Source organism: Monomorium pharaonis, chromosome 3 (assembly GCF_013373865.1).
Source record: "Monomorium pharaonis isolate MP-MQ-018 chromosome 3, ASM1337386v2, whole genome shotgun sequence".
Taxonomy (NCBI): domain Eukaryota; kingdom Metazoa; phylum Arthropoda; class Insecta; order Hymenoptera; family Formicidae; genus Monomorium; species Monomorium pharaonis.
The window spans coordinates 2,234,082-2,245,439 of NC_050469.1; the positions used below are offsets into that span (position 1 = coordinate 2,234,082).

Consider the following 11,358-nt stretch of genomic DNA (forward strand, 5'->3'; position numbering starts at 1 on the left):
TAAAAAAATTCTTTTTAAAAATAAAAAAATTGTTTTCACAATTAAAATATAGACACTAATGTAACTTTAGTCGATTGACTTGTTAAAAACAAAAAAGTTTAAGACATTTAGATCTTTCTTAGCTACATATTTTTTACAAGGAAACATTTTAGATGTAAATGATTGATATGCAGGGTGTCCCAATGCACATGGGTCAATGCTCGTAAAAAGGTAAAAAGGATCGAGATGAACATAAAAGTCCAATATTGTCTTGGGTTAGGTCTGCAAATAATCGAGATATTAACGAATGGAATCTGTAAATAATCTAATTAATTTCTATCGTAATTGTAAAAAGTAAATAATAAAAGCTTATCATACATTCACAATAAATTTTTTTCGTGTTATAGCTCGAGCGGATCGAGCTCTTCCCTCGGCGCGCTCTCATTCGCATAATTTGAAAAATTAATACCTTGATTATTAGTAGATCTAACCCGAGATCTAACCAAAGACTTAACCCAAGACAATATTGAACTTTTATGTTCATTTCGATTTCTTTTACCTTTTTACAAACATTGACCCATGTGCGTTGGGACACCCTGTATATCATGATGAAACTTAGCAAGTGTAGAGAGATCATTAAAGGTCTGTATTCATAGTTCAATCTTCAGTTTAAGATTGTTTTAGCCCTAGTCCACAATGAAGATTTAAGTTTTAAGCCATAAGAAACTGACCAATCACAGTAGTTTTTTATAAGAATACTCAATTGTGATTGATTAATATCTTACGACTTAAAGCTTAAATCTTCATTGTAGACAAGGCCTTAAAATAAGATTTGACTTATAATTAAATAGCGGCTTATGGTCAGTATTTATAATCGAATCTTATATTTAAGATCATCTTAAATACCGTCTTAATATCATTAACCAACAAGCCATATTATAATATGCTAATTAGCATCTTAAGACATTACTTGAGACGATCTTAAAATAAGATTCGACTATGAATACCAGTTTATGAATACTGGCCTTAGCGTCCATCAACGGACCTTTGTGAATAGGTTTGTTCTGGTTGCCTACACTTTTATACTTCTACAAAAAGTATAAGTTTTTATTGGTTGATTAAAAATATAATCCAATAAGAACTTATACTTTTTGTAGAAGTGTAAGGGCCATTCTACAATAGTCGCAAGTCGCCAGTTGCCTTTTGCAACCGCCAATGAACATTGAGCTTTACGTATGGAGCTCGATGATCATTGATTGTCATAGGAAGCAACTGACGACTTGCGACTATTGTAGAATAGCCTTAAAGGGCCATCTACAATGGAGTGTTTTAGCCGTAACAGCACTAAACTACGGCAATGCTGTCTAGAATAAAAACGACGTAGCAATAACATACAAGCCGGCCATCAAAGAAAGGCGACCAAAAACTAATCCCGAATGCCCCAACGCTCATCGTAAACACGCAATGAATTGGCTCAATGTCTGCTGTAGGCTGTAAACAGTAAAGCAATACGAAATGGAGACATTTTCTACGACTACTGCTACGGCCTACGACTCTCCATTGTAGATGGCCCTTAAGGCCCTCACACATGAATTGACATAACCGTAACAGTAAGGTTTCGACCAATCACGTACTTGAATTAGCCGGTTACGGCAGGTTACGGTTATGGTCGTCCAATCCGACGCGTCAAAACCTTACTTTATGATTATGTCAATTCATGTGTGAGGGCCTTTAGGGGGATCAGTGAGCGGTCAGTGATTATTGGTCCTTACTGTTAGATCTCTAAATTTAGACCAATTATATTAGCAAATTACTCAACTGTTGTGCAACGGTTGGGTTTTCTAAACGTAGCCAATGTACGTACATATACGCAAGTGCATATAGGTTAATATATTGTTTGCAACTTTACAATCTTGAGATAATTCACGAAGAGATCGGTTATCTATATTATTTACAAAAGTACGTAGAACATTGGTGGCAATTGTACTTATTTCTCATTCATTAAAGTTTATGGAATATCGAGGCACGTAAACACAACGAAAATGTAATTATTCAATATTCTTTAATGCGTAATTTTTCCAACGTAGTAAACGTTACTTTTGCACATTGCCAGATGAGCCGGAAGGAAGCATTATCTCAATTTATACAACAAATTCATGGACGACCCGTCGTCGTAAAACTGAACAGTGGTGTCGATTATAGAGGTAGATATTTATGAATAATGTTGACATATAATAACATTTATTTACATATTGATATGTATTAACGTTCACTTACCTACATTTGAAAAATCAAGAATTGCTTGATAGAATTATTTTATCTACCAGTTAAATGTCACTTTAATTAGTGAATATTACATATTTTAAATTTAATTTTTTTTATTAAATTGCAAACAATTAATAAGGCTTTAATACATCCAAATAATACATTAAGGAAAATATTGCCAAAGTCAGCACTAGATATTCATATGCAAAATTTCATTTTGGACATTAGATGTGTGCAACATAAACACAATTGAAAATATGTATATCAAGTATGCAAATATTTTGACTCGCACTTCGAATTCTCTTCAGTACAAAATACAAAAACGCAAAATGTTTCTTTTAAATCATATATCCTAATAAAATATATTGATTGCAGGTGTATTAGCTTGTATAGATGGTTACATGAACATAGCACTTGAACAAACAGAAGAATATGTTAATGGACAATTAAAGGACAAATATGGGGATGCTTTTATAAGAGGGAACAATGTATTATACATCAGCACACAGAAACGTAGAAATTAATTATAAAATGTATAAATAAAAACTGAACGTTTATTTAATAAAAGAATTTGAAACATTTATACATTAATTGTTTCACTATTGCATTTGCTTTGAAGATGTATTCCTAAAATAATCTAAAAAATTTTAATATGAAAATATTGAAGCTGTATTTTCCTCAATTAAAAGCAATTCAAATTCAACAATTGTGGTGATTAATTTCGCATGTTCGAGCGTAATATCCTATAGTTTTTATGAAATTACAAAATATTACTACAAAAAATTCAAATATAAGAATTTTTTCTTAATTATGTAATTTTAAGATTATATTGAAAAAAGATGTTTTTTTTTATTTATATCATGAATGATTTACCTAAGCGCATGAAATTTAGTCGTTACAATTGATAAATTTTAATTGTTTATAACTCACAAAATATGTATATATATATGTATATCACTAAATTATCTTAAAAATTCTTTAAAAGGAAATACAACAATATTGGGATTACGTCTTATATGTATATATCTTTAAGGAGATGCTAGAAACGCCTGTTTTACAGACAAAAAGACAGTAATTTCAATTTTTTATTTCTTTCATAAATTTGAAAATTCTCTAAAATGAAAGTATACACATTATTACTAGTCTATGGGAAGTTTATACCAAAAACGGAAAAAATTGTTAATTTGTATATAGTATTTTTAGTCAAGTGTGGCATATGAAGTTGTCACACTGTAACAATATTTAATATAAAAGATCTACAGTTTGTACTTATGAAACTTGTATCCAGACTGGTAGACGACGGAAACAAACAGTATCGAGTTTCGACAATATTTTAATGTTGAGACTAATTGAGACAAAATTGCGCTACGAAAATTTAAATTATATACATGAGAAAAGTCGGTAAGTAAAGGAGTATAAAAAAATTTTTTTCGTTTTTGATATAAAGTCCAATTCACAGATTGATATTAATGTGTACTTTAATTCTAGAATAGAATTTCCAAATCTTAAATCAATAAAAGAATACATACAAAATCTCATGAATAATGTGCATGACGAATGACTACATTATTGACATCGGTCAAATTTGAAAGGTACTCCAGTGTCTCCTTAACTACATTTTACTTTTAAGTATACAATACAGCTTACTTTTAAGTATACAATAACTTTAACTGGGACAATTTGTATACTGTATAATAAATGTTTTTATATGTCTCTTGTGAACAGCGACAAATTAATATATTGCTGCAAGATTTATTTTATTTAACATGACCTGTTACTGGCTCTTCATTTAACTGTATATCGTCTGACTCATTAACGATTGCTTCATTTATATTTTCGTTAATTTGTGACCGCATATTATCTATCTGAGATGCATTTGTTCCAGCATAGGCTGTAAAATTATCGTTTTCGTTTTGAGTTTCTATATCCGTGTCATCAATCAACTTTGTTCTCTTAACTTCTTCCTCACGTTTTTTCTGCCTTTGGAGTCTTCTTTGAATAGCCAGTTGCTTGTTTTTCTCAATTTTTTGTTTTATTTCGTCACTCAATTCGTTAGTAATATTTGTATGTGGCACTTGTGAATTTTGTGTACCAGTGGACTGCATTAAAAGTTTGTCAAACGCATCCTCGTTTGAAGTGCTTGGAATAAAAGTGCAAGCTTGCGTTTCTGCTTGCTTTTGTTTTTGAATTTGTTCCGTTAATAGCAAATCGAAATCGTCCAGAGGCGCACTTTCTTGTTGATCCTCGTCATCTTTATCCACGTCATCATGAGTGATAAAATTATTGTCCAAGGTAATCATATCCTGTCGATATTTTTTGATAAACACTTGCAGATCTTTCTTCGTTCCTAGTTGCTCGAGTCTCGTGAGAAAATCATCAAAATGATATTTAGGAAATAATCGATAAGACCAATGTTCCAATCTTTTCATAATTCTGTCAAGGTCTGTTTTTTCGTGCCCTTTGCCATAGAACTTGAAGCCTTCAAAATACTGTTCAATGGTTTGGATACCGTTGGGCCCTTTTAATCGTTCTGTGTTAAGTTTGGGCACAGGATTTCTTACTACATGTGACTTAGATTTTGATGGATCGACTCTCCGCACAGTTCCAGTCTCATTATCGGAGATTGCGTCCTCTGCTTCTCCATAGCTACCGTGCTCGTCATTGAAATCTTGATTTTCATAACACTCTATGATGTCATCATTACCCTCGTAATTCGGAACATCCGTCATGATAGTATACAGTGTCTACTGATTTAATATAAATGCCACTTAGGCAGATATCTGAAAAGTGTTTATTCTTTTAGAGATAATTGTATCTAATTATGGGCCAGTTGTTCCAACTTCTTGGTAAACTTACCTACCAGGTAAGCATGTGTCAATCTTCATTTATTTTCTTAAATAAATAAAGACAAACATATATTTACCTGATAGGTAAGTTTATCAAGAAGTTGGAACAATCAACTCTATGAGAAATTATTGACTGATATTTGTAATCTTATATTTAATACAAACTTAAATACTTTTGTAAATGTCAATAGACTATAAATATTAACTTTAAATTCGCAATAATTAACATTAATTTAATTTTTATGTAGATGCTTGTTATTCCTTCCTTATTCTTTACATTTTGATAATGAGTTACTGGACACAAGTAACAATAAGACAAATATCAATAGTGTAGTAGATGTTTTTGATTTGCGATTTGACTGCAATTTATTAAAAAAAAATAGTCTTTAGAGTCTATAGTATGTTAAGAATTTCAACTTTAGTTTCAAATATCCCTAGTTTTTTAAAAAAACTAATTATATAAAAATATTAAGATTTTAATTAATTAACTATTTGGCAAAATAATACATTTCAAAGAAAAAAATTAAAATGATTATAATTGTAGGATTATAACTGCAATTGACTTTTTTGAATGTCTAAGCGGTATAAATGCATTTCAGATTAATGCGATTTCATCATCATCTTAACTTTAATGGAGTGTCAATTAATGAGAGAATCAAATGCGTGTTATTTAAACAACTTTTTTAATTATATTATTATTTGATATTGATTTATACAATATTCAAAATTATAGCTTGATGTTTTAGACACCTACTATTATAACACTTAATCAGAACCAAAACTAGATATTTCTGCACTCAAGCAGAAGAAAAAATGCCCCTTAATAAAAAAATATTTCTCTCTATGGCATGTAAAATATAATTGAAATATAATATTAATTGTAATCATATTTAATATAGTAATATTAATTTAATAGGAACATATGTATAATCATATGTATACATTACAAACACAAAGATTATGGTCCATATCAAAATATGCTTATAAAGCTGTAGCTGATTTTTTTATCCTTGTTTTACGTCTAATAAACAATAAAGATAAAATAGCAAAAAAGTGTGTCAACATCTTTAAGAGCATATTCTGAATAGGGGTCCATGTGTATATGTATATTGCAAACAAACAAAACATTATTATTAAAATTACAATATATACATTTTACATTCATGCAGATAATACTAATTCTTTTATGAAAAAAGCACTTTTTCATTAAATATAATACTTTTAAATGTTTTAAAAATTGAAAAATCAATTTTATCAAAACTTGTATCTTATTTTATTTTCAGTTAAAAAAATTCCCATATTCGATAACTTTTTTCATATCATATTAATGTGATAATTTTTATTCATATCAATTATTGTTTTTACTATTATTACTTATCAGCCTTAATATCATTTATTGTAATGATACAATTCAGAAAACTTGGTATTTTATAAAAAAATACTGAATTAATATTTATAATAATCATAAATGTGCATATACAATAAAGATATTGTACAAACTTTTTAAATAAAAGTACAATAATTTAGAATAAATTTGCACACATTATTATTAGCTATAAATTAATAAAAAATTAGTATCAATTGTACCTGATTTCTTAAGTGTTGTTAATATATACAAAATAAGATGTAGTAGGCTGGTAAGGCAGACTGGGGACAAATGTAACAATTTGAGTTTAAGATTTTGTAATAGTCAAAATTATAATATTTACATAAAAAAGATTTGCACTCTTAGATATAATATTTATATACAACATAATAATTATTTATTAAGCTTAATTAATAAATATGCATAGCAGTTATGATTTAGACCATAAAATAATAATTTTTAAGTATAATATAAATAAAAAAAATTTAATAATAATATAAGCAAGAGGTGTAATCCCAATGAGCATTAATAAAAGGTAAAGCTCTTTGAAGAGGATATTTTGAAGAGATCATCAAGATTGCTTAATAAAAATGATATCAATAAGTTATCTTGTATAAGATATCTTTCAAATGAGATTTTGAAAGATATCTCTAGGTTGACAGGGCCTGGTGGCATAGCTGTGTATCAAAAATCACAATTATTGTGATATCAATTAAATTATCTAATGGTATAATAAACTTAAAGAAACCCTTGCCTCATAAAAATATATTTTAAAGATTGAGTAGACAGAGAAGCAGATGACATATAATCTATATATAATGTATATAATATAACCTATATTATATGTGATTCTATATTTAAGGCTGTGTGTAAGTCTTTAGCAAAGTAAATTTGTTATAAATTTGATTTTGCTCACTCTGGTTACAATTGTTTTCAGATATTGATGTTACAATAGGCATGTTCTTTGTGGCTGCATTATTGTACTGGTGCAATAAGTTAGAATAAGATAAATAGATTTTTTCTCCTTTTAACTTATTGCACCAATACAATAATGCAATGACAAAGAACAAGCTTTATTATTCCTTAACCATCTTTTATAATTTAAAGTAAAATTGTTTGATAATGACTTACAATTAGATAAAAATTAATTCAAATATAAAAATCATTAACACAAATATTTACTAAAATAAATTGAGGAAGTACATTACACCTATAGCATCCAAAAAACAATATTCAAAATCTTACATATATGAAGAAACTTACTCGAGGCATTAAAAAAGTGACCCTGTTTCTATTAACGTTCATTTTCAATGAGAACTAACAAAACTTAACACTGACTAATGAAACAAATGTTAATCTGTTAAATGAATATTACATCACAGATATAGAAACATATCTGTTATATTTTATTTATTTGCAAATATTTGCAATGTTGCAACTATATCTTGTTATTTTTGTTTCCAGTCTATCCTATTTATAGTCAAATTTTATATTTGAGATTATCTTAAAATGCCATCAACATAAAGTCATATTAGCATCTTAAAACATTATTTGAGATAACCTTGAAATAAATTTTGACTATGAATATCACCTTGAGCTGTATAATTTTTGTTTATATTTCTCATTTCTTAATTATATTCTTGTTACTAAATGACGTTTATATTAAGTGAAATATTGATGGGATAAGATTTATGCAATCAACACGTTCAATAACTTCTTTTTATTTGGTCAATTTGGCTTTGCGGATATTTTATTCAAATTTTTTTATATGGCCATTCCTGAGATAAATATCATACATTTTTTGCAATAAAAAAATAGTAGACATCAAAAAGTTGCATCTAATGCCAATCATTACTTTAAATCTAATATGATTAATTTTGAACTCGACAAAGTTCAATAACCCTTTTTTCATTGCAACAAAAGCGACGCGACAATTTCTTTCTTATATCAAACTGTATTTTTATATAATTGATCTTTAAATCATTTATCAAATTTAAATGATTAAACGTGACATAAAAGTATGGTTAGGCTTACTTAAATACTCAGATATAGGTCGTTTAGAAATCGTTGTCGTGTAACTCGCAGCTTTCTTTCCCGTCCTCCATAAATTTATCGAACTGCCCGTCTGACTTTTTCATCCGTTCCAAGACCGACACAAGTAATTTTTTATTCAGCCGATCAGTTTGCGTTATTTCTCGCACAACAGACTCGCACTTCGGTTCATCCTGCGATCGTTCGTTCTGCAACTTCCCCAACACATTGCTGTCTCGCTCCATCGGAGTTCCAGGCATTTCCCTTAGTTATCACGCGACGCTGTTTACAAAACGTAAATGTTTATAATTAACAGTCATGTGGATATTAAATACGGTTAATAATGGCAATAATACAAAACATGTGAATAAAATATCAATAAATACACTTCTCAAAATATCAAGCAACTCAAATAGCAATAAAGATGACAGGGCGACTATTATGTAAGATTCACACTACTCCGATATTTGATGTGATCTACTCTTAAGGTCCGTCTACAATGGCAGTAGTAGTAAGGTTGTAAGCCGCGAACCATAAGAATTGACCAATTATATTCAATTATTCTTCTCGCACTCAACTATAATTGATCAGTTTTTATTGACAATCTTACTACTACTGCCATTGTAGACGGACTTTTACCTCTAGTCTGCAATAAAGGATTTAAGCTTTAAGCCATAAGAAACTGACCAATCAAGTAGTTTTTTATAAGAATACTCAATTGTGATTGATCAATTTTTTATGGCTTAAAACTTAAATCTTAATGCGTAAAAACGCGCCGAATGAGCCTAATGGCGTTTTTGATCGGTGCTGGGTTATCATCTCAGGTTTTTTTCTCTGGAACTGGCCAATCACAGTTATTCTCTTCTTCAGAAGAATGGCTGTGATTGGCCTTATGACGTTATTAATTGCTCTCGGAGCCATTAACCCAGGCTGGTCGAAAACGCTATAATAATTTCATCGCTTTTTGTGGTGAAAAGTATAAATAATATAGATATAAAAAAATTGAAATGTGTCTTTTATTTTGACTGTCTTGCCTTTTCTCTTACAAGACGCAACGTATGCCGTAGGTCGTAGAGAGTAGCGAAATGGAAATCAAAGGGCGCGTTCAGCAGCGGAGCGGATCAGTAATTCTTTACTATGATTGGTTCTTGCTTCTGAATCCAACGAAGAATTAAAGACAAGAACCAATAATATTAGAGAATCACTGAGCGCTCACCGATCTGCTCCGTCTGCTGAACGCGCCCAATTTTGCTTATGGCTACTACGATTTTCTAAACTGGAAGTAACTCCTTACAACCTACTGTTACGTCCTAAAACTCCTCATTGTAGACGGATCTTTATATTTAAGATTATTTATCATCTTAAATAGTTTTAAGATGCCATCAACCAATCACAAAGCCGTATTAGTATCATTAAGACATTATTTGAGACGGTCTTCAAATAAGATTCGATTATGAATATCGGCCTATGCTCTATCTTTATTCACACAATACTTGTTTTCGTGCGGATTGCTTGTTGGATAGAAATACTGTTCTATAATCATTAAAAATATATTCCCAAACCATAAATACATTTATTAAGTGGAACTCATCGTAAGATTTAAAACTATTATTGCAACGTAACGTCATGCACTTGTAAGCCAATCAAAATCGTTCTCGCAGCACAGTAAATTTCAAATGTTATTAATATTTATTTTAATTTTTTAATACCTACCTGTTAATAAAAATTAAAAATTTTGTTATAAACAATTAAGTTTATAATTGATCCCTATTATAGAGTCGGTGCTCCAAGTCGATCCTTTTATCTGCTAAATTAGGAGAGAAATTCAAATTCTGAGGTATAAAACTACCCCGGTGTGACACGTTCTAGGATTAATCATATTAGATAATTTATTATTGTATATAATAATAATAATAATAATCATAATACAAAACATACAAAGTGAAATATACAAAACTCACTACACAAAAAACGTTTTAATACACTTAATTATATGAAAAATGGATAATTATATTACACAAGCTATATAATTATCCACCACTATGAAATAATCCAAGGATTTATAATCATGATGCAACCGGATTTTACAATCCCGACAGAAGCAAATAAATCTTATAATACAGTTAAGTTATTATAATTTCTGGATTGCGCAACATAATTAGAGATAAATCATGAATTTGATGAGCATTCATTAACGATAAAAAAGTGATGAGAACCGGTTTTCCCAACTAATAAAAATAGCATTAACTATGAATAACTTTATTAAATGGCAAGGTAACACTATAATTTTACTGATACTTACGATATGATTCACATCACGTCTGTATCTTTATTAAGAGGATTTCTTAATTTCTTTAAAGCGCTAAACAATTGGATAATTTAAGATTCAATAAAAATTTTATTTGACTATAATTATAAATTAAGACCGAATTCACGTTAAAAAACGTAAGAAATTTTTTACGATTTTTAAAACACCGTATAGTTGTTAGTTTCTAAATTGGACCGCTACTCCGTAACCACTTACCGATAACTTATCGATGTCGTTAAGTGTTGCGTATATTTTTTCATATATCAAAATACATGCGCAAAGACACTTAACGACATTGATAATTGTCGGTACGTGGTTACGGAATAGCGATCCTGGACAATAATATATTCAGTGTAGTATTAAATATTGTGAGATGCAAACAAAAATTAAATCTTTTTGTTAAAAGTGAATAACAAGAAAATTGATCATTTTAATTAGACGTAAATCATTTTCAAGAGGTTTTCAATTTTTTGTTATTTAGAAATATGAAAATAAATGATAGGAAATATTTCGACATTATTTAGACACTGATTGATCGATTAACGTAGAATAATGATTTTTTG

General features: G+C 29.2%; 2 protein-coding genes across 6 annotated transcripts; one reads left to right on the top strand and one right to left on the bottom strand.

Moving 5' to 3' along the window:
* Positions 1-1,779: 1,779 nt before the first annotated feature.
* On the top strand, positions 1,780-2,827 carry LOC105831650 (U6 snRNA-associated Sm-like protein LSm6). 4 transcript variants are annotated; one of them, XM_012671914.2, is made up of 3 exons: positions 1,780-1,938; positions 2,093-2,183; positions 2,620-2,827. In XM_012671914.2, exons 2-3 carry the CDS (start codon positions 2,093-2,095, stop codon positions 2,766-2,768), a joined length of 240 nt encoding a protein of 79 aa, XP_012527368.1. In that variant the 5' UTR covers positions 1,780-1,938; the 3' UTR covers positions 2,769-2,827. The 4 variants fall into 4 exon arrangements, with proteins under 4 accessions (XP_012527368.1, XP_012527369.1, XP_012527367.1 ...); XM_012671915.3 differs by having other exon boundaries at positions 1,799-1,938; positions 2,067-2,183; XM_012671913.3 differs by having other exon boundaries at positions 1,803-2,002.
* On the bottom strand, positions 2,781-8,629 carry LOC105831649 (protein TIPIN homolog). Of its 2 annotated transcripts, none has more exons than XM_012671910.2 (2): positions 8,491-8,629; positions 2,781-5,024 (listed from the first exon to the last, which is right to left on the bottom strand). In XM_012671910.2, the coding sequence occupies exon 2, from the start codon at positions 4,971-4,973 to the stop codon at positions 4,002-4,004; it is 972 nt and encodes a 323-aa protein (XP_012527364.1). In that variant the 5' UTR covers positions 4,974-5,024; positions 8,491-8,629; the 3' UTR covers positions 2,781-4,001. The 2 variants fall into 2 exon arrangements, with proteins under 2 accessions (XP_012527364.1, XP_036140327.1); XM_036284434.1 differs by lacking the exon at positions 8,491-8,629 and adding an exon at positions 6,678-6,737.
* Between the last annotated feature and the right edge of the window lie 2,729 nt (positions 8,630-11,358).